The sequence below is a fragment of the Fringilla coelebs genome (assembly GCF_963513975.1).
Source record: "Fringilla coelebs genome assembly, chromosome: 5".
NCBI classification, from domain to species: domain Eukaryota; kingdom Metazoa; phylum Chordata; class Aves; order Passeriformes; family Fringillidae; genus Fringilla; species Fringilla coelebs.
This window is the reverse complement of record NC_140033.1, coordinates 65,481,891-65,504,418: the sequence shown is the minus strand read 5'-3', so window position 1 is coordinate 65,504,418 and position 22,528 is coordinate 65,481,891. Positions and strand designations below refer to the sequence as shown.

The following is a 22,528-nucleotide window of genomic DNA, read 5'->3' as shown; positions in this document are numbered from 1 at the left end:
GGGTGTGAGGGCAGTGAGGACTGCGAGGGCAGTGAGGGGTGTGAGGGCAGTGAGTGTGAGGGCAGTGAGGAGTGTGAGAGCAGTGAGTGTGAGGGCAGTGAGGGGTGTTGAGGGCAGTGGACGGAGTGAAGGCAATGAGGAGTGCGAGGGCAGTGACGGGTGTGAGGGCAGTGAGGAGTGTGAGGGCAGTGAGGAGTGTGACGGCAGTGAACGGAGTGAAGGCAATGAAGAATGCGAAGGAAATGAGGAGTGTGGGGGGTGTGAGGGCAGTGAGGGGTGTGAGGGGAGCGGGGCCGCCCCCGCCCCGCCAATGGCGCGCGGCCGCGGCGGGAGGTGTGTGCCGACCTCACTTCCGGGACCTGTCACCGGCCGCTCCCGCCCCGCTCCCGTTCCCGTTCCCTCCCGCTCCTTCCCCGCTCCCGCTCCTTCCCCTCCGACAGCCGGGGACACGGCTCGGCCGGGCCCCGCCCTGCGCAGCCCGTGGCAGTGATGCACGGTACTGCCTTAGGGGCGGCCTCTGCCCGCGCGGTGCCCGTATCCCGGCCGGGGCGCCGGCAGGAGGCGGGAGCGCCCGCCCGGGGTTGGGTGACGCCCCCGGCTCGCTAGCGCGGCGGCGGCTTTGCTAATGACCTGTCCTTTCTTCTCCTCCCCTCCCTTGCCATTCGCTGTTACTTATCTCTCCGGCCCCGCGGTGTGAAGCCCTCGGCGGAGCGGCGGCGGACAGCAGGAGGAGGTAGCCGGCCCGGGGAGATGCTGTAGCGGCTCCCGCTGCTCGCTCGGAGCTGCGCCCGTCCCCGGCTGCGGGAACGGGGCCGAGGGGCTGCGGGACGGGCAGAGACGGCCCGGCGCAGGTAAAGAGCCGCCCGGGAAGCCCCGGGGGAGCGGGATTTCAGGGCGCTGAGGGTGGGAACGGAAAAAGGGCTAACGCGAGGGGCTGTCACACGAGGGGCTGGTTGGCAACTGTCATGTCTCCCAAATGGAGCATCTGGATTGCCCTTAACCTGGAATGAACTCGGGCACGAGGCAGAAAGTGCGTGCTTGGAGGTTCCCGCTGTTGGCTTGGCTCAGTCAGGCGGGTTGTGCTGTTCCCGGCCGGCTGGTCAGAGGAGGGTCCTCTGTCCTGAGAGCGAGGAGCAGGTCACTGGGAACGCCTCCGGGGCTTGCTTCTGTGGTTTGCCACGTTCTTGGTTGTCCCCGTGGGGCTGGATACTTGCTTTTCAAAAAGCATTCCAGAAGTAACAAAGGAAAGGAGTGCGAAAAGGTGTTCCCTTGTATTCATACTAAAATTGGCCCAGTCTCACTCAATGACACGGGAAGCTGTTCCTAAGCTCTCTGATGGAAGTAGTATGAGCACAGGATTCGTCACACAGGATTATCTGGAATGATAATGTTTGGCACTTTTGACATTGGGTGTCTTAGTAGTACTGCACTAATAAAGGTGTTGCATAAGTTTTATTGTGAAGGAAAATCATGGTCAAACTCCTTGTATTACAGAACATGCACAGACTTTCTCATTGGCACCTGGCACTGCTCACCTATTTAAAATTTGCTTTGCAGGCAGCAAAATGGATCAGCTGTAAAAACTATTTCCTTTGTAAATCCTGAATCAGTGACTTAGCACTGAGGCTGCTACCTGGTCTCGTGCTGGAACTGAGGCACTTGTGGTTCATGTGATGTGGTCACACGTCTGCTAAACCTAAACCAGCACCATAACTTCTGTTGGCTGGCATGACCTACTGAGCGCCCATCGGCTCCTAGTGATTTTGTGTGGCAACTTTGGGAATTTCAAGTAATACAATGTAGTGTATGGGAAGGATGAGAGTATGCAGACCTTATCAGAGGTTTGTGGAACTCCCCAGACTTCATGCTTGCTGTCTTTTCCCATGTTTGGAAGGAACTCTTAGCATGGTCCAAAAAAGCGTTCTTATCAAGCTGTTGGTGCTTTATATTGGCTGTCATCCTCTACAGTCAGGTGCATAGGGAGTTTTGGCTACCTATTGGAAACACCTTGTGGGTTTGTCACTTGCTTTTCAAGTAGTTCTTTAGTGTCCTCATTTTCTGTTAGTACTGTAGTCTGCATAAAGGGTATCATGAATTTTAAACCATGGAGAAAGGGTTACACTTCAGTTGGGATTTTATGTTGTTATGCTTTTAATATTTTATGTGCAGAGTGTTATAAAAATATAAGGGACAATAATGTCCTACAGGAGAATAGGATATATGGCCTAAGATACTAATCTTGTTCTAAAAAATGGGTTATAATGCTCACTGTTGTCCCAAAGCGGGCAAGGAAACATAACTTTTCTTATTATTTTTTCAGAAGCAGCTTGTACTGCAAAATTGCAAACAGCTCTTTTCCTGTCCTTACTTTTCTGTAGCTTTCCTGATGAGATTTGGGTTCTGACTTCTGCTTATATTGCACATGTCATATTTTTGCAAGGGGGAAAAACAGAAGACACCATACTTATCTTGGAAAATAAATGAAATTGAATTTATATTTATTAAATGTACAAGCATATTTTCTTACATAATTTTGGAATTTAACCTTTTTTTTAAATCCACTTTTTCAAAATCTCTCTGCATCTGTAATTTGTTTGTTATTTTTAGTTATGTATGCTTTTTTATATATATAGACCTTATAAAGGATATAAAACCAAAATCTCTACCTTTGAGTTGTAAATCCTCATAATAAAGGTCAATTGCAAAGACATCTCATGGGGCTGTGTATGCACCTTGGAAACTATAACTGCTCTAAAGGTGTCCACAGAAAGGCTTTGTGAGAATGCTCTTTAGGAATAAAAGTATTTTACTCTGTAACAGATAGTTAAAATAGCACAGGGCTGTCACTATAGTGTTCTCAGTTGAGTGGTTTTGAATTCTTATAGTATGAAGGAAAAAATATCTGAATTATACTGGCATATACCAATTATATTCCCTAGTTAGCTAGATGTCAGTGTGGTCCTGCTGTAAAACTAGGGACATATTAAAAACCTTAGTAATTTAAAAATTATCTTAGCCCAAGTGAAATGAAAGCTTTTTTTTTTTTCAGAAGAAGCATAAAGAAATATTTTTCTTAAGTTATATTGCATCATTGTTATGTAAAATCAGTATTATAAGCCCTGGGAAATTTTATTGACACTTTTTTTTTTTTTAAGAATGTCAGCAGCTTTTTATTGATGAATAACTGCTTGTTATCACCAATCTGCACATGAAATGGAAGGGGAAAAGATTCTGGAAAACAACTTCTGTTTCAGCCTTGCAAGATGCTGCTTGAAGGGGTAAGTACATTCATGGACTGGGCATAGAATCTCTGTAAAGAGTGATTAATGTATAGTCAAATGACAAGGAAAGAAATCTGAGCATATAGTGGCAATAAATAACTGATAAACAGAACATAGTAGCACAATCAGGAGAACAAAGTCAAACTTCCTTATAGTCTGATATCTACTGCTGTCTTAGGTGCTTGTCAGTAGAATTCTGATTTCTTAATATTTTAGAAGTAGAGTGCTCAGCATTTCAAAAGACCAGGTCTGTTAAATTAAATATTGAATGACATTTTATGAAGTAGAAGGCTGAATTTTTCACTGAAGTAGAAAGCCTGGTAAGATTAGGCTCTTAATCATCACAATTCTCAAAACTAAAATCTCTCCAAGAGTGTGATATTTGACATGTTGTAAAGATATTCAAGTAATATGAGACTGTTGTGTGACCAGATTGCATGTGGCATTGAGATGTTGCCAAATCTGACTCCACTTCCTCATACCACTTCTCATAGTTTCTGCTTATGAAACAATATTTATTTATAAGTGCATTGCATGTGTCTTTAAATATCTAAGAAGTGTAATTTCTGTGTCCAGTGAAGGAATTCTTGTGCACAGATTACTATAAATTGTAAACCACAACTCCCTGGCACTCTAATCCTGACTGAGGCTTGAGTTGTTGTGTGACTGGTTTGTGTTTAAGACTTTGCTAAGTCTTAAAATGTGTGTATGGTGTTAAAATTTTTTATACTTTGGAAAGATGTAAGCTACCAAAGAGGCATAGTTTGTTCTGTGGTGCTGTATTCATCTAAATTTATTAAGTTCAAATTGTCTCATGCCTGTGGAAACTCTAAGAGTAGGAGAGATTGGCAAGCATTTGGCATACTATCTATCCCTTTCTAAAACTGCTGATACACTGTCATGGTTTTTAAAAGATGTATAAACTGAGAAATTACTCACTAAATCTTTCCAAATAGTAAAAGAAACTTGTTTCAAAATGTGTCTGCCTTGAGAAACTCAGAGCAGTGAGCTGAAGTTGTACTGAGGTAGTACAGCTCTTTAGCATGTTTCCAGGCAGATGAAATACATGTGAAAGCAAGTTAGTCCAATATTTTCATAGTTCATATTTTTGTATCTCATTCGTTTGTTTTCATTTTGTTGAGAAGTATGTGGACGGAAACCAGAGCTGCTGTTTGGAGTGCTGGTTGAGCACTTACTCATTTTTGAGTGTATAACATCCTAGCGCTGAGAGAACTTAGCATGGTGAATGGTTTACAGTTTGATATCTTTTAAATGGAAAAATAATACTGCAATGATTTAATATTGTTTACATTTAACAACAATTAAAAAATCATAAAAGTGGTTCATTTGAAACTATTCTACATCCTGTGATTAAGATCTGGAGGCAGGTCTTACTGTTTTGTTGTGTATATCCATGCATGCAGCACTCTTATGCTGAGTAAGTTCTATTACCTGAATATAGGCTTGTATTGCCATTCTTGGCTTAGTTTTGTTACACAAATAAGTGCTACCTGCCTGTTTTGTTTTAAAAATTATTTACAGGAAATGATTGGTATAACAAATCACAGAATAAACCACTGAACATAAATGTTCAGAGGGTAAGAACAGCTCATGTCTTATTGGCAAAACCTTACTTGAAAGTGAAGATTTGAATTACTGATGTTTGCTAACCTGCTGTCAGTGTTACTGCTTCAGGAAGAATGGTACAAAGTATCTGACACTGGAGTGATGGGGCAGGTTCCCATTAAGCAAAACCAAACAAAACCAAACCAAACTCTCTGGCATCTTTATTCAACATATATGGAAAATGTTCCCTGGAGTAGTAAGGCTGAAGAATATAATGTGGAACCAATTGGATCTGCAGGGGAGGAGAAAGGAGAAGGTGGATGTTGTGTCAGGAGACTGCTTTGGAGGCTCTTGTTTAATAGTGCTGGTGGCATTCTGTCCAACAGAGCAGAGGAATCCTCCAGTACAGCTGTCAATTAATTCCTACACTCTGATGTTAAAATACAATTAATTGCAGCCCACAGGTCATAGTGAGTACTGTTGGCTCGTTGGCAGTTTTCAGCGGAAGATTACAAAATAGTTTTTATTACTTGTTTTATATATATATAAAACAAATGAAGTTTATATATTCATGCCCACCTCAGGATAAAGGACATGCTGTGTGCAGTTAAACAGGTCAGTGTGATCAAATCAGGTAGCAGCTTTGTAAGTAGGAGACAAGCAGCACAGGGTTACTGTCTCTGAACAAAGCAGCAGCTGTACCTGTTGTTCTGTGCTGGAAATGTACAAATGATACTGTGCATAAACAGGCCAGTATTTTCAAACAGCTGTCAAATTTTCAGGATAAATATACATTCTGGGCACCTGATTTTCAGCATTCTGAGCTGCTGTCATTTTAACCAAATTTACAAGGAGTTGCATTTTCTCAAGATTATAAATCCTGTGATAAATCCCATGGAAATGTAATAGTGATTATCCTCTATGAACATAGAATTGTTCTATTTACAGCTATCATTCATTTTATTTCTCTTTTACATGGCAAAGGGTGGGGTGTGTGTATGAATGAACACATAAATGCAAAAAAGAATGGGATGTCCCCTGTCAGTAGTTCCTGACAGCCCTGCAAAGACGGGCTACAGCAAGAAGTGTGGCTACACAGTATGGCTGGATCTGATCTAGGCTCCTTCTTTCCCTCTCCCATCATCCATATGCCTCTCTCCGTCCTGTTTGCTGCCCCTCAGTGGGTCTGCTCAGCTCTCTGTAGCTGTCCGTGGTTTTCCTGTGTTACCGATTCAGTGAATGGAACTGTGTCTATGCTGGGGAATAAAACTGACCAGGGACTGTTCCCGGGAGCTGGCTCGGAGTGTCGGGATCGCCGGCAGGCAGAGCAGCGTGCAGTGCCCTGGGCTGGGCGCTCTCCTGGGGGCCCGTCAGGCTGCTCCAGGCCAGAGGAGCGTCGGGCAGGCTCCGGGGCAGCTCTGGCCCGGGTCATTCACGGTGCCAGAGGTGGCCAGCGGGATCCGGCAGCCCCAGAGCCAGCGCAGGCACCGGGGAGCAGCGTGGCTGGAAGGACAGAGGGAGAGGGAAGGTGGGGGGCCGGCAGTGCTAGGGAGCTCCTGAAGGACCATCCTTTTGCTGTATGTTACTTAAGCTGACTTGGCTGGGTACCCTTAAGGTAACCTTATTCTGCAGCCAGTAACTCTGCTTCAGAGAGGGACTGTGTGCTATGTCCCCCATAACTGCTCTTTCAACGTCTTATTCAAGGCAGCTGAAATGCCTTAGAAAGTGAAGTAAAACTGGAATATGAAAATACATACTTTTTTTTTTTAAGAGGTTTTCTTTTCCTAGTTGTTTCACTGGACTCATATTCTTCCTTCACCTTTCTGCAGTTCATATGCTTGCTTGGTTAGGAGTGGGGTGGCAGATGTACAGCAGTGCTGGTGTTGCTGTTAAACTGGGCACCAGATACCCTTCACGTCATGGAGGATGAGCAGGGAAAACATGGCAGGAAAATAATTGTTTATAGTTTGCCACTTTTTGATCACGCAGGAGTGTGAGGCTTGTGATCTGTATACTGTAGTGAGTGACCTGATTTAGAGCTGTGAAGTCATGTGTCCCAAGTATATCCTCTATCTGACACGTCAGGAGCTTGCAAGTACAAGTACTTGATGTCCATTTGCCAAAAAATGTAGATTAATTGCATTCATACCTGTTGCCAAGGCTCCTGTCAGTAACACTAACTCAGTGTAAGCTTTGTTTTTGTGTGATACATTTATCACAAATAAAAACATTTAAAGGTAGGCATGTCTGAATTGTCAGAATAAAACTGAAGGCCTTTTTCTTAGCAAAAAAAAAAAAAAAAAAAAAAAAAAAAAAAAAAAAAAAAAAACCAACAAAAAAATCCAGCAAGAAAAAGTGAAAGAATTTTGTTTTGCATTCCACTCTGAGTTGTGGCATGACATTAAATTGAAGTTAGTTTATTTTTAGCAGGTTTCATTTGTTTATTTACTTAAACGTAATAGCTGAGCAACAAGAGTAAAAGTATTTCTAATGAATGGGTAAAATTTTAGCACAATCAAGAATAAGTAAACTACACAACTTCAGGTGCTAGTTACAGAAGACATTGGATTTTTATGTGCAGGAAGAAGAGTATAAAATTTGGCCCATTGGAATGACTCGATTTTCAAAAAGACACTTACAAGCAGAAGAGGCCTAAATCTGTAATAATTTGTCTGAGAGTCATTATTTTTAAAGGATATAAATCCCTCTGTTAAGCTGAATTTAATTTATCAAATAAGTCATGTTATTATGTCTGCACAAGGGAATAAAGTTTATCACTGAAATAAAACCACTGAAAATACACAGTGGTGGCGTTCTCTGCTAAGAAGGCGAATTCAGGCTTCTTGAATGTCTTCCAGAAACAGATGTAAATTCCACTGTAGCTTTTCAAACACTGAATAATCCTGGTCTGTTATGTTTGGTGATGAATCATGCGAGGAGATGCAGATGGTGAGGCGGGTGCAGCTGTGCAGATGCTGGAGGAGCTGAGAGAGGAGACTGGAGCACCAAGGGGGTGAAGGAGGTGATTTGGGGATGGGTTGATATGGTTGATAGAGGAGAGGGATAAGACAGCTGAAAAAATATTGAAAAGGACTGTAACCTGAGATTTGGGATGTGGAGTGAGTTGGTGACTGAAAGGAGGTATTCTTGAGGAAGAAACATATTTTTTTGTTGTTATTGATCTTGGAAGCAAAAATTGCAGTATCAGATACCAAAGCAACTGGAATTTAGTCCTGAGCCAAAATGATAAGGAGCCCAAGCTAGAAGTTTAAGCTATAAATGAAAAGAGAAAACTAAGAGACTTCATGTCTCTTTTGAAGGAATACTAGCTTAAGTAGGAGAGCTTTTGTAGGAAAAGGTACAGATGCAAAGATGTGGGCTTTTTTTAATTTCTATTTTTCTGAGCAGGACGTGTAATGAGATCAGTGTGGCAAAATTTAGGACTTTGTCAGATGAAGAAGCTGTATCTGAGTCAAAATCCAGTCAAAATTTAGTCCCACTAAAAATGAGAGGTTGCAAGGCCTAATCATTAAATGGCAGGTAAACCTCAAATGTAACTTTTCACAATCTTAAATCAATATGCTAAACACACCTTTCAAATTTTTGCATTAAGTAATTTCAATTTATCTTTTTCTTATTTTCCTCTCCTTTTAGTTGATGGTTTTGCTCCAAAACAATAGCTCTTTATTCAGGAAGAATGTTGCCATTAAGATGTCTGCAAGAATCAGGGGGTAGTGCAGGCAAAGGTCCAGATCAGTCTTGGAACGGAGTTTTGCTCCAAAACTGAGAGCAATTTTCAGGATTGTTTTCTCACCTCTTCTGGTCTAGTTACCTGTCAGGTTATGCAATGTGGTCTGCTGTCCTGTGCCCCCAGCCTAATAATTCTGAGCCTGCAAACCTTCTCAAATTAGAGAGAGCAGTAATGGCTGCAAAGGCATTAAAGTTCTGTCATTTTCATGGAAGTTGGTGACTGGGAAGAGGAAAGGAAAACACACTGCTGAGGAAGTGATGCAATAGAATTCAGCTGTTCTGTTTGGCCTGTCAGTTTCCAGCCAGCACAGGAGGACAAGTGTGCTCAGGCTGAAGCAGCCAGAGTATGTTTGTGATGCTTTGGGGGTGCCATGTGGGCAGGGGGCAATAGTAAACACCTGTATGAATGGTAGTTCTCAAATCTGGGTACCACCTCAGTGCTCCCAAACTTTTATCATGCTGTTTAAACTCACAAAACCATATGCAGCTGCAAAAATTTTATTGCCAGTCAATAAACTCAAAATTAATTGGCATCTGTCATATATAATGTATGGCCTTGAATGGGGTTGTATGCAGTTGAAGTATTTATGTCATAGGAGCAATCCTTTGCTCTTCTCTTGAAGAATAAGCAGGGTTGAAATAATACAGGAAGGTTAAATATGCTCAGAAAACAAAAGATTATGTAATTATTTCTTCTCATTCTTTTATGACATTTCAGCTAAAGACAAGTATTTTTATTTATAACACAGCAAGCATTCTAATTTCTAAAGAGTATGTTACTGCTATATGTTATGTTATAATGTATATATTATATATATATTATGATAACATACTAAAGAATATGTTATTATCAAGAATATATACCACTTGCTATCACACATAAAGGTCTGCAGATAAAAACCAAAAGGGATTCCTATATCCTGTTTTGTAAGAACACATTTGAAGTTATCTGTACTTACACATGAACCTTAAATCTTGTTGAAATACCATCAGTTTCAGAAAGTGCATCCAAGTGTTTGACTTTAAGTTAGTGGTAATTGGCTTTTTCTTTTCCTAAATATTGTATGTCTGAATTTTCACATTTGCAAGGAAGAGTTACTAGACAGTTATGCTTGTAAAAGTTATGATGTTTTCCTTGACAAAACAGTAATGTGTTATGTTTTTGTGGGTTTATTTGGTTTGGGGTGTTTTTATCAAGCATGTGAGGAAGTAAATATTCTGAATGAGAGGTTTATGTAGCAGCACCATCAATATGCCAAAAATTTTGCCTTGCACTGCATCTGTGTGTATTAGATTATAATTTTAATTGACAATTTCAGTTGCACAGATGTCTTTAATTTGTTACCTTATGAAGTTTATTTTTACCATATGTAGTGAAAATGTATTCTGCAAGAGATTTAGCAAGGGGCTTACATTTTATTTATTCAGGAATTGATTATATTGGAGATAATCATTTAGGCACCACTCTAAAATGCAATTTCTGTTTGCCTGTTACCCTCTGATGTCTGTGTCCTTCAACAAATGAGGTCTCTGTGGAATATCAGGGTATAGTTAGAAAATTGTCGAGCACACGCTTTTCATAATCTGAGATGCAGTAATCACATGTATAAGGAAACAATTGCAGCATTCCAATTTAGTCTTAAGGATCTGGTTCCCAGTGAGCAGCATGTTGGGACAAATGCGTGGGCTCTTTGTAAATGCTGTACATGTTGTAATCAACTTTGACTTCACCACTCAAATTTACTGTTATGTATTAATTTTAGAAAAAAAACACCTGACTATGGCTTAGGGCATCTAATCTATGCCTGCAGTTCATAAAATGCATTTTTTTTGGATTTTTGGTTCGTTCCTTTTTCTTAATTCCCTTACTTCCAGGCATACCATGCAACCAGATTTTGCCTCAATCTGAGCTCTGATCTCTGAAATTAAGGTGTCCCTAACTGTTAATCAATTCAAAAGCTTGGCTTATGTAATTAGCTCATCAGACATTTATACAGTATTGCAAAACTTAGAAAAACCTGGCAACTTCCAAGTAGATGGGCAAGGAGTTTTTGGGACACACCAAATAAATGGGTAAGGAGTTTTTGGGACACGTGAGGAAAGTAAAATAACTTTAAGTTCATCAACGGGGTAATAAAAATAAAGCAAATAGTCAGATGACACATTTGTGTGAACGTGACCTTGGCTCTTGGATCAAATAGCAAATAGATATATGTCATGTTTGGCTGAATGTGACCTCTCCTTGGTTCAAATATCAATCATAAATCAAACCCCAGCTTTTGATGTACATGCAGCAGGAGCAGCCTCTTAGATGATGCACCAGATCTCCATTTCTCAGTAGTTGTGGTCTCCACATGTCAGTGTTCAGCACACACATGCAGCATGTGTGTCACTGTGTTCTGTCAGCTTCATGGCCTGCCAGGTGTTGTCATAGAGGCTTTAGAATCTGTAGAACTTTGAAGCACAAACTGTTGTGATTAGCACATGTAATCTTTTGAATCTTCCTCAAGCATGGAATAATTTGACTGGAATATAGCAGTGACTTGAAGAGAAACTGACTTTGAAATGTATTGGATAAAGAGCAAAACGAGGGGATTCATTTGGGAGAGGAAAGGAGAAGGGGGAGTGTGTTGCAAGTGCAAAGTTGTAAATATAACAGTGGAGTGGAGTTTTCCTTAGAAGTTCTGGTGAGCTGTGAGCAGTATTAGTGGAACTGTAGTGAATATGAGAGGCAGCACATGGCAGAGAACACAGACTACTCTATAACATAGAGGTTACTAAGATGATGCCATGGCTTAGTTTCTTGCAGAAAATAAATTCTTATTGTCCTTTTGAATCTCTTGTTAATAAAATATACTTTCTTCAGTGGTTATGCCTCAAAAATACTGGGTATTATGAACTGCAATATGAATATTTGCTTTAAGTGCATTAACCAAAGTAATAAACTGAATAATCTTCCCTCATACTGCTTTACAGGCTGATTTTTTTAAAACCATATTAACAGTAGTATGTTCATTCTATAGATTAGGCTGATAGTTTGATTATAAAAATGGAAACAGACACCATTACAAACTGAGAAGTTTTTAGGCCTTCCATGTATCTGGACTATAAAAGTTGAAGCAAGACGAAAGACATTTGTAACACAAAGTTTTTCACTTGAGTCTTTGGCAGTGCTTGCTTGGGCTTGGTGCTGTCTAAATTTCAGGCTGGATTATAATGTAGTTAAAAAATACAAAAACCTAGGAACTCAAAATTTGCAAAGCAACCAACAAAAATAATCCCCAAAGCCCCACAAACAAACAAAAAACCCAAAGAACAAAGACCCCTCCAAAACCACTTCTTCAAGAAAACAGTAAATTGAAGGAAAACATCACAGGTTTTTCAATAACCCTGAGTATCGTATTATATAGTTTGTTAATTTATATTACTCTTTACTTATTCTGAAGTCCTGAGTAGACAGCTCTTTAAAGGATTCAGCAGACACAGATTTAAAAGAGATTTGAAAGCTTTACTTTGACATAGCTATTCCTGACTTCAGTTTCAATTCAGCATTTACTAGACAGAAAAATCAAGTCTTCCTATTCCCAGTTACAGAAACCTCCAAAGCATTTACTTTTTGGATATGAAAACTCACATTTAGAGGAGAAAAAAACAAACCAAACAACCAAAAAATCTCAGTCATGCTGGCATTATATGCAGACTTGAACCTATTTGAGCTTGAAGGCTGTTCAAACAGCACCTCAATCTCCACTCTTTACAATATGGGATTTTCCTTTTATCAGAAGGGCCTTGATGCAAATTTGATTAATGCCATGTTTGATACATCCATTTGTGTGGAAGAAAGCAAGCATGATTGCTGATAGGTGTAAACTTGAGGTGATAGACCTGTAAGTCTTGTCTTTGGAACCTGGAGGCAAAGGTTGCAAAACCTTCCTGTCCTGTTGCTGATGAAACCAAATCTGGCTCCTGCTGCCAAAGGGATTGCAGGGGCTCCTTTAAACACAGGCTTCAGATCTTACTGCGCCCATACCCGGGAGCTGCGGTCTGCAGCTGAGCTGTCTGACACAGGCTGACTGGTCTAGTGGTGTGGATGAAATATGGTGAAATCTCTTTTCTTGTCTAACATGAATTCAATGTAAATATAAAGTGTTCTGAACACTGATCCTAGTTACCAGGATCTTGAGGGGTTTGTGGAATTTAAAATTCTCCTTTAGAAAGCCACTTGATGCTAGGATGTTGCTTTATTCTTTACAAGCAGCTGAAGTCTTTCTTTGAGCTAGATTCTACTCTCAGCTTGAGTTTCCAGCATTGGAACTTAAATTTCATTTTTGTTATTTATTTTTTGGAGCATGTTGTGTCACCTCAGAGTAAATGCCTGGATCTTCAGGCATTACTGAATTTCAGTGGCAATTTTACTGCTGGAAGGTGAGTATCTGTAGGATGTGCACATAGCAGCCTGCATGACTGTTCCACAGCCCTGCCAAAAGATGGTAATACCCCTTAATCTAATAGAGGTGCTGTCTGATCTGTAAAGCAGTTTTCACCTCCCACAGGAGACCAAAGAGGCATTGGCTTCTTCACCTCAGGCAGTGCAAGTGGCTGGTTTGCAGACCCAGCCTGTCCACACAGTCACTGGATCCCGCAGAGGAGGTTCAGGCTCCACATGCAGTTATATTTTAGCCATGCAGCACGTGTATCCCTCTTCCAGGCTGCTTATTTCTACTCTCTCCATTGAGCCAGCACTAATATTTGTAAGGCTTTGCAGTGAACTGGATCAGGGAAGTGGTTGGATTGAAAAGTACCACGTTTTTAGTGTGTAATCATGGTCTCGAAGATCAGTCATGGCTCTGGAAATTCCATTGAGCTCCACTCAACCCAAACATGTTAAGTGAGCTGTTTGACGTTAGGTGAGATGAATTACCTCTCTTATTTCTGTTTGCTGAAAATTAATTTCCTCTTTGTAGTTTTTTCTCCATTAGTAACTGCATCTGTTGTGTGAAAGTGAGAGGGTATGATATTTGAAAGAAATAGTTTCATTAGCTCCTGAATAATTTTGTTGCTGCCCTGTTATTAGTTACTTCTTAAACAGTAATCTTGGCAAAACAAATTTTTAAAACTATTTAGTGTATAATAAATGTGTTACATAAGTGAAAAAGCATTGGGGGAAATAGTGGATAAATAGTCTTGAAGGTATAGAAAGCAGCTGAATTGTTTAAAGAGGGAAGGTCAGCCACATTGGAAAGGAGGGTTTGAGTGGTCCTGTTCAGAGACACTGATCTGTAGCATACACTTTAGTCTATGTTACAGATCAGTATCTCTGAACAGGACCACTCAATTTGAAATTACATTTGAATGTAATTTGAAATGACATTTGAATGAAATTTCAAATCCACTGGGACAGAAAATCCTGGGTCCAAAGAAACACAGCTTCCTAGCTCAGTAAGTTCTCCTTGAGTTTGGCTGAGCAATATAAACCAAAAAAAAAACATTTCCATGTTGTTTTTGTCATTTTGTCTGGGCTTAACCCCAGGAGGCAGCCAAGCCCCACTTGCTCACTCACCTGCCATAGGGCTGGGGAGAGAATTCAAATCAATGCATAAGAATTTTTCCTTATGTGACTTTCAAGATCCTGACTTTACAGCTTTGCTGTCAATTTTCAAAATTAGAGTATATGAATTTTGATTTCTTTTAAAGGCAACGATACCTATAAGTTCCATGTGGTATCTTGGAGTACAGCTGAGTAAAGGGAAGAATTATAACATTTTTCTGGGTGAGTTTTTTTGGAGAGGGAGTGCGCAACTGGCAGTCTTGATGAAGGGGTAGCTTACAAAAATTTTTCATCACATGCATAAAAAATGTTCTGTGACTTATGTTATTAATACTTTTTAAAATAAAAAATAGTACGAGTATTTAAAGTTACAAACTATGAAAACTGATTCAATTGTGACGTGATAAATTAGAAAATATGCATCCTTTGCAGGTGGAAATCTGGGTGTCACACTGTAGGTACCAAATCCTGTTTTCCATTCTTTTTTGTGTTGAATCAGCATATTGGAAATATTCTACAGCTTACATATTCAAGCCTCTTCCTATCCAGTGATGTTTTCTAAAAATATCTATTGCAATCACAAGTTTATGTGTGCTGTTCTCAACCCCAGCATTCTCAAAATGACCTAGAGGTAATGACTGTTTCAACTTTAACCCTGGTATTTGCAAGCAAGCCGTTTACACGATCAATTTGTTTATGCAGAAAGATCAGACTTTGTTACTGCTTCCCAGAGACCTTTGTATCTCAGCGACCTGTTTCCTTACAGAGATTATCCCTGATGTGCCAAGTATTAAATGTGAAGTGCTGGAGGTTTAGTATCCCTCCATCCCTTGCCAAAATTGAAGCAAGTAACTGATAGCTGCATTTTGAGGTGTTTTTCTTTAATAATCTGACTGATTTCTTTGGGACTGATTTCAAGTTTATAGGTAAGTTACTCAGTGGGTATTCACAGTGAGGTGGTGGGAAAACACTTCTTGTGAAAATAGACATATTTCAGAGATAACAGGATGTGAGAGAGTAAAGCCGGTTTGACCTTAAAATCATAATTACGTGAAATGGGGTCTTTATTTTCTGTGTTCTATTCTCTTGTTTTCGGTTTGTGTGTGTTGGTACTTGGGGATAAGAAAGGGGTTATGGAGACTGAGGTATTGTATGGGAAACTGAGAAAATCCTCTGCCAATGTCTTTGTGGCACAGAATTTTTATCAATACTTAGAAGACACAGATCTTTGAGTGGAATCATCATGCTGCATCTACTACATCATCATGCTGCATCTGCTGTTGTAACATGTACAGTGCTTTTTGTAAAGCAAAATTCTCTCAGTGAATATTAAATGAGCTTCATACTCATTACTCTTTTTATTTTAGGAACTTTTTTTCATTCAAGCAAGGATCAATGCATATTTTATATGAAACCTGCCAGTGAAAGCGTATGCATGTGCAAGCGTGCACTGAACACGAGAAGCCAGAAGTCAGTTTACTGCATAAATACTAGGCATATTACTTATAGATTTTCTGTCCTTATAAAAAAAATTAATTGTCAGTATTGTGAATATTAGTATATTTTGAGTCTTCAGAAATAGTTATGTTGTTGCCATGCTTGCTTAAGTACCAGTTAATCATTGACAGGAGCGCTAATCATTAAGCAGCTGTAATTTAATTGTAGTGTTTGAAAGTACAAAAGGGTATGTAATTTAATAGTTAAAGCAAGAAGCACTCCATTTATGTTTCACTAGCTATTAGGCTGTTTTTACAGAAATTTAGCTAAAAAGGCTGCTGAATTTTACATATTGATTGTAAACGTGGAAAGGTATGGTGTGGTTTGGGGGATACCAGGCAGCTCTTGCCATGTTCAGAGGTCAGCTCTCAAGCCTTTCCTTTGCTTTCCTGACAGCTTTCCTTTCCTGCTTTGGTTGAGGGTAGACTTCAGTATTCACTTAATCTTTTAAACATACGTGTGCTGGATGAAGAAGTGGTACTTGGAGAGGTGTATATGTGATTCAGCAGGGAAGTCTGGGTACAAGAAGCTCGGTGTCTACTGGAACCTCCCCAGCTATCCTGGGCTGCATGTCTGCAGAGGAATACAATCCTTTTGGGCTGTGAACAGCTGGTTTAGCCCAGGAGAGCTTCATGGAGAGCACACTGGAGGAGCAGTGCCAATCTTATGCTCTGCCATCCCTCTCTTCTTTTGCTAATGGCTCCTTAGGGATACAAATTTGGTAGTCTTCTTTGGGTTGCTGGAGGCTTCTCTATACTTTTCCCCCATCACCAAATAGATATGTCACACAGATAGTAATTTAACTTTATTTTCACAAATTACATACTAGGGATTTCTCTTTTCTGAGTCTGAGTATGTTCTGGTTATGTCAGGGATGTGAGTAGATAACTAAGAGCAAACAGCTCCAGGTGCTACTGGGCTTATCTCTGCTGTGTGTCCAGCTCTCACCCACCAGCACAGTGGGTACAGTAACATCCCTGTTGTCTGTAACTGGAAATCATGGATAAATTCAAATACTTACTCTCCTACATATTCCTGCTTGCTGCACTATGTGACATAGAAATTATTTTCCTTTTCTGGGTAAAACTATCCTGTTTCACTGTATAAAACTATCCTGTTTCAGAGAAATTGGCCAAATATATCTGTACTAATGGTATTTGTAGAATGAGATGGCAACTTGGTAATAGTGACAGCATCACCCTTATTTCTCCTGCTCAGGAGTGAGTAGAATATTGATGTTTCTTGTAAGTTTTGGTGGGAAGTGCATAATGCCTTTTGTAGAAACACTTTTCTCAGCAATGGAGAGAAAACAGCCATCTACAGATTGACCTTGTCATAACTTTCATTCATCTTGAAGTCTTTTGGGGAAAATTTTCCCCACCCGGTGCTCTTGATGATTCATGTTGCATAAAGTTTCCAGAGCAATAGAATGTTGTATAATATTTCACTTTTGGATTAGAAATCCTGTATTCAGTGTGCTGCAACTGGTTCAAATATTTTTTTTTTAATATCTAATTTTTTAAAAATTTTTCTTTCACCAGTATAAAGAAGCTTAAGTGACTGCTCTACTTGATCAAAATGGTGGACACTGAAAACCAGCTCTATCCCCTTACTCCCTTGGAGGAGGAGGATATAGACAGCCCTTTATCGGGAGAATTCCTACAAGATATGGAAAACATTCAAGACCTGTCCCAGTCTCTAGGTGATGATAGTTCTGGAGCTTTAAGTTTAACAGAATTCCAGTCACTGGGAAATGGTCCAGGATCTGATGGATCAGTTATAACAGGTAAGAGTTTGGTTTAACATAAACTTTCTTTTATAAATAGAATGGTAGAAATTAACAACTACTTTAATGCAATAATTATTGTTTATGATGAAGTGACACTAGAAATATATAAGCTGATTATGGCATGGTCTTAAAATACTTAAGGCTAAAGTAAATATATTAGACAAATATCACTGAAGAATGACTGTAATACAAAGTTACATAGCCTTTAGTCAGAGGCTTTGGGAGATCAGAATGGGAATCACTGCAGTGCTGTGGGACAGAGTGGAGTTCTCAGTAAGGTTTTCCTGTTGAATCTGGGTGTTTGCAAGTCTTTTAGCAGGAGAGCCATTTGAAGTAGTTTACTGTTAACCTTTTGGTTGATTTGCATTATGCTTTGTTTTGGGGGGTCCTTTAGATCAATTCCCAGCTTGTGAACCCTATTTCACCTTGGAATAATAGAACTGAGGGAGTTGAAATGAACAGTGTGGGTTTGAAGGGAATGGGGAGAGCTGCCTTCTGGCATTATGGACTGAGGGATGTTTCTAGAACTATGATTTTGTCCCCTTTTGTTGCAGACCTTCTCATGAGAGAGATGCCTTGTACAGGAAAAGTTATGATGTGCTTTATGTATGTGTGTATTTGTTCTTGAGAGGCAGGAGGCTTTACAATTATTTAAGTATAGGTGTGTACAAGGCCTACAATAATTTAGATCAGCTTCTACTGTCATCTTCTCATGGAGTATTCAGTGCTCACTGCAAAATGTACTGGTTTTGTGGTCAGAGAACATGCAAAATGTAAACTTGCAAGGCTCAAATTCCGTAAGGCAAGTAAAATGAAATAGCACTTTTAAAAAATCCTGGGATTTAGGCTGTTCTTGATGACTCTGATGCCTGTGGGCTTGGCAGCACTGGCAATGGAGACTCTGAGTTCCGTGCCAAGGTTTTTTTTTCCAACATAATACTTGCTGACCTACATTCATGAGTGTTTCCTAATCTGTCTGTTAAAATAACACACCCATTAATTTGCTGAAGTCTTGTGGTGCAAGTTGCAAGATGGAAGATAAAAGAAATTCTGGCCTCAGAAAATATTTTCCTCAAACAAGGTGGAAATATTAATTGAAATAATTAAGGTTGGAACGTGTTAGTTTTTTATTGTGTTCATCCACTGGTGGCACGTCTGGTGAGTTTATTTCATTGTACGATTCAGAAAGGCTTTGCCCGTTAGAAGAAAAACACAAAATATCTGAGTCAGACTATTTTAGAAGCAGGCATTTGTGTTACCTTCCTTTTAACATCTGTTCAGCCTTTCTACCAATGTGCAGGACTCATCCATCTGCTTTTCAGCCCTCAGTTTAGATTGTCATTTAAAATTATGAGTAGCTTTTCAAAGGTCAGGGGTCTTTATGTGTATCTGAAGGGTATCTGTGTGAGATAAGAATGTGTCTCTTGTGGTACTGCAACAAGAGATGCCCTGCTCATCCCTGCAGCACAAGAGATGGAAGATGCAAAGACAAGATGAGCTGCTCACAGCCTTTCTGCCAAGAACAGTGGTGTGGTGTGTATTTATTGGGTCCATTATCACCCAAATAGTTCTTGTTGCCAGAGTCACTTCAGTAAGGCCTTTTCCTTCTTGACATCCCATGTCACATCAAAATTAGCAGATACACCCTGTATTTTGTGTGTGTTTGCACTGGAAATTTGAATTATTTTTCAAAGAATTATGGTCAAACTGTTAGTTCACTTAATGACTATTAACACAAGATTATTTTTTAGAATAAGCTCATTTTTTGTGCGGTTGTTAATATAGAAACTGTATCAATCTTGCTAGGATAGTATTTATGAACTGTTCCTTTTTTTTTTAGATACCCTTTCACCAGCATCCAGTCCTTCATCCATTAATTTTGCCACAGCTCCTGGTAGCATAGATGAATCACCCAGTGGAGCACTAAACATTGAATGTAGAATTTGTGGGGATAAAGCCTCAGGCTACCATTACGGAGTACATGCTTGTGAAGGTTGTAAGGTACAGTCATAACTTTCTTCTTAAGAACCTAAATCATGTTACTTTATTTATGGGGTAATATGAAGATAAACATATGGTATATAAATGTTTCATTACTATAGCTCTAGTCATTACAATTCCTATCTGTGGTCTTTTTTCTGAAGTAAGTCATCCAGATACCATAACTCAGTCCTTCATCAAGCAGGAGCAATTCACAGTGATACTGTTAATACTGCTTTTCTGTGTGTAGTTAATGAAATACTAAAACAAAACACTAAACAGTGACCAAAAAAAAAAAAAAATCAAAACCTTCTTGCTCCACTAGCATTTTATTTGTGTTGAGAGTATGGCTAGGGGGACTATGTCACATTCCTGTTATAACAGCAACAAATCCTGAATTTTTCACCTCTACCACATGCTGCCTGAATCCCTTGTAGTTTTGGGGCCAGAGCATGTCTCTAGCACAAATTACTCTTTTCATTAATGCATAATTCTTGAGATGATATAACCCATGAACTATAAGATTCTTTTCTTTTTCCTTTAATGTTTTAGATTTCTATCTTTTTTCTATATTAGAAGGTAACAGGAGAGAAATAACAGTGTACAGCTTTCTTTCATGCATCATGTCAGTATGATCATTTGAATGTAAATCTTAGGGAATAATGCAGAATATCTATTAGCGATGGGGAACCAGTTCCTAGCCAGGTGTGTCCCACAGCCTAAATGACATGTTGCTCTGTCATGTGACACAAAATGTTGAGATGGCTCTGTATTTGCTGTCCTTGTGGTTGGGCAGTGTGTGAGCAACCTTGCATTGCAGCCTGGAGACATCCTGGAAAGAGCAGTTGAGGTAGAGGCTGTTCTACAATAAATGGTAAAAGAAAAAAAAATGCACCTGTATGATTGAAGCTTAGTAGTCAACATTCATTAACATTAAATATTGTTTTTTTCAAACTTTTTATAGGGCTTTTTTAGAAGAACAATTCGTTTAAAACTCATCTATGATAAATGTGATCGCAACTGCAAAATTCAGAAAAAAAATCGTAATAAGTGCCAATACTGCCGTTTTCAAAAGTGCCTTTCAGTTGGAATGTCACATAATGGTAGGTAAGAGTGCCCTTAATTTGTTTGCTCCTACCCAGAGTCTGCTGCTGGAGGCAGGCACTTGGATAGCATTTTTACTCACATACATGAATTGAACCTCAGATATTTTACGGGATAGGTTGCCATGGGGGATGCCAATTTCCCTGGTGGGTTCATGTGGTTAATACAGAGCTGCCAAATGTGCTGCTATGAGCTTTACACAGTTGTGCTACGTCTCAGTTTTGCATATGAATGTTCATATATTTGCTTTCTTCACCCCAGAACTTTGGCACCAGTACTACCATTGAAACAAATTTCAATACTGGAAGAATTCTGATCAAGGGTTTTGTAGAAGAGTAGGAGGAGAACAACTGCTTTCATTGTGAGGGGGAGTGATGTAGGATAGAAATCTGTAGGAAGGCAGCCTTCATTATTTTTCAGGTTACAGTGCAACAGCTCTTGGGCAGATGATTCAGAAAGTGGGGAGGGAGGGCAAAGGTCTGTGCTGACTGTGCAACAGGAATCTGGTAGGTTGTTTGTTAAACGGAATGGTTTAAAATTCAGAGAATTTAGATATCCAGTTTAAAAGTTATGTTGTTGTTTGTGCTAGTGATTTAAGATAAGGGTGGCAAGTTTGTGGCTTACAGACTAATTTCAGCCCACAAGGCAGTTCTCTGTGCAGGACGTAGCTTGCTGAGCAGCACCAGTGAAGAGGGAGAGGCCGAGCCATGCGAAAGCACATCTCCCCTGGCCAGATGACAGTAGCTTTCCCTGCTTGGCTCTGATATTGTCCAGGCTGAACCTGAGGGCAGGTGCAATGTGAGAGTAGGTTAAATGCTGGGGTAGGTGAAAAGCTGTGGGTTAGGAGACAAATTTCCTAAGGAAACTATGCAGTTGGAATAGGTGGGATGGGAACGTGACTGGGGAAGCTGCTTGTGACATTGTAATCTATAGTCCCAGCAGGGGCATCCTGAGAGTTTACCTTCTGGCTCTGCAGATGCCTGCTCTCCTGCAGTGAGCCTTGACTGCGATTGAGGTGCTTTGGGAGAGGATTGGTAGTCTCTGCAAGACTGGGGACAACCATCCTCAAAAAGTGTGCTGGACAACAAAGTGACATCCCAAGTTGGGAGCTGAGCAGGGAGCTGTGCTGGTTGGCAGGAACTGCCATCCATGTAAAGCTGTTTCATCCTACTAAAAACACTGTGGCCACCTGTGCTCCAGTTGAAGGGAATAGCCACAGTTTTATTGCAGCAAACATGTGGGAGGCAGGAGGGGAAAGGGATGACTGCTAACTTCCTGGCAACACTTCTCAGGAAAAGTTCTACAACTGAATATACACCCATGATCTTAAAACTGTAAGTTTTAGTTTAGAGCAGGTATTCTTCCATTTTTCAACACCCTAAGGGGTGTTGAAACCACCCACCCCTAAGGGGAAGGAAGCACCTAAGCCAGATTCTAGACAGGCTTTCCTTATTGGACTTCCACTGAGGTCCACAGCTGTATTTCAGATCATGCCTAGAGTCACCTCCTTATGTCATGAGAAGATCCCCTGGGCACATTGAAGGGCTGATGGTGTTCATGCCTTGAACTGCTCAGTGTAGGCAGTGAGGTCCTGTCCTCACTGGTTGGGTGCTGAAATGCACTACAAGCAACTCACTGTATGAGCCATCTCAAACCCTTGCACACCTCCCAAGGGTAAAATGGGTCTGGTTTAGCTTGAAACTGAAACTGAAAAAGGATGTGGGTGTGCCCATGAATGGCAAGACCACTTGCCCAAAAACCAGGAGACCTCCATACCCAGAGGTGTTTCAGACTTGCATCTTCTGCCTCTAGGAAGAATATCCCAATGACTCGACTGGGTATTCAGACTGTTCTCCTCTCCAGTCCTGAAGGGCTAGTCTGTTGAGAAAGCAGTATGGAGTGTTGGGGGTAGAGGAGACTTTGTTGCCTGTAGCCTTTGAACTGTAAATGCAGGTCTTTGGGGTTCCCACTGGCAGCACAGATGTGTTGAATGAAGAACTGGATGCCCCTGCG

The 22,528-nt window shown here is 40.3% G+C and overlaps 1 protein-coding gene across 1 annotated transcript in view; it reads left to right on the top strand.

Moving 5' to 3' along the window:
• The first annotated feature begins 582 nt into the window (after positions 1-582).
• Positions 583-22,528, top strand: part of PPARA (peroxisome proliferator activated receptor alpha) — a 33,268-nt gene continuing 11,322 nt past the window's right edge. Inside the window, exons 1-5 of the mRNA XM_084206901.1 lie at positions 583-851; positions 3,156-3,278; positions 17,184-17,428; positions 19,272-19,432; positions 20,376-20,514. Of these exons, the coding sequence (XP_084063027.1) occupies positions 17,221-17,428; positions 19,272-19,432; positions 20,376-20,514 (508 nt within the window). The 5' untranslated portion in view covers positions 583-851; positions 3,156-3,278; positions 17,184-17,220. The remainder of the gene's footprint in view (positions 852-3,155; positions 3,279-17,183; positions 17,429-19,271; positions 19,433-20,375; positions 20,515-22,528) is intronic.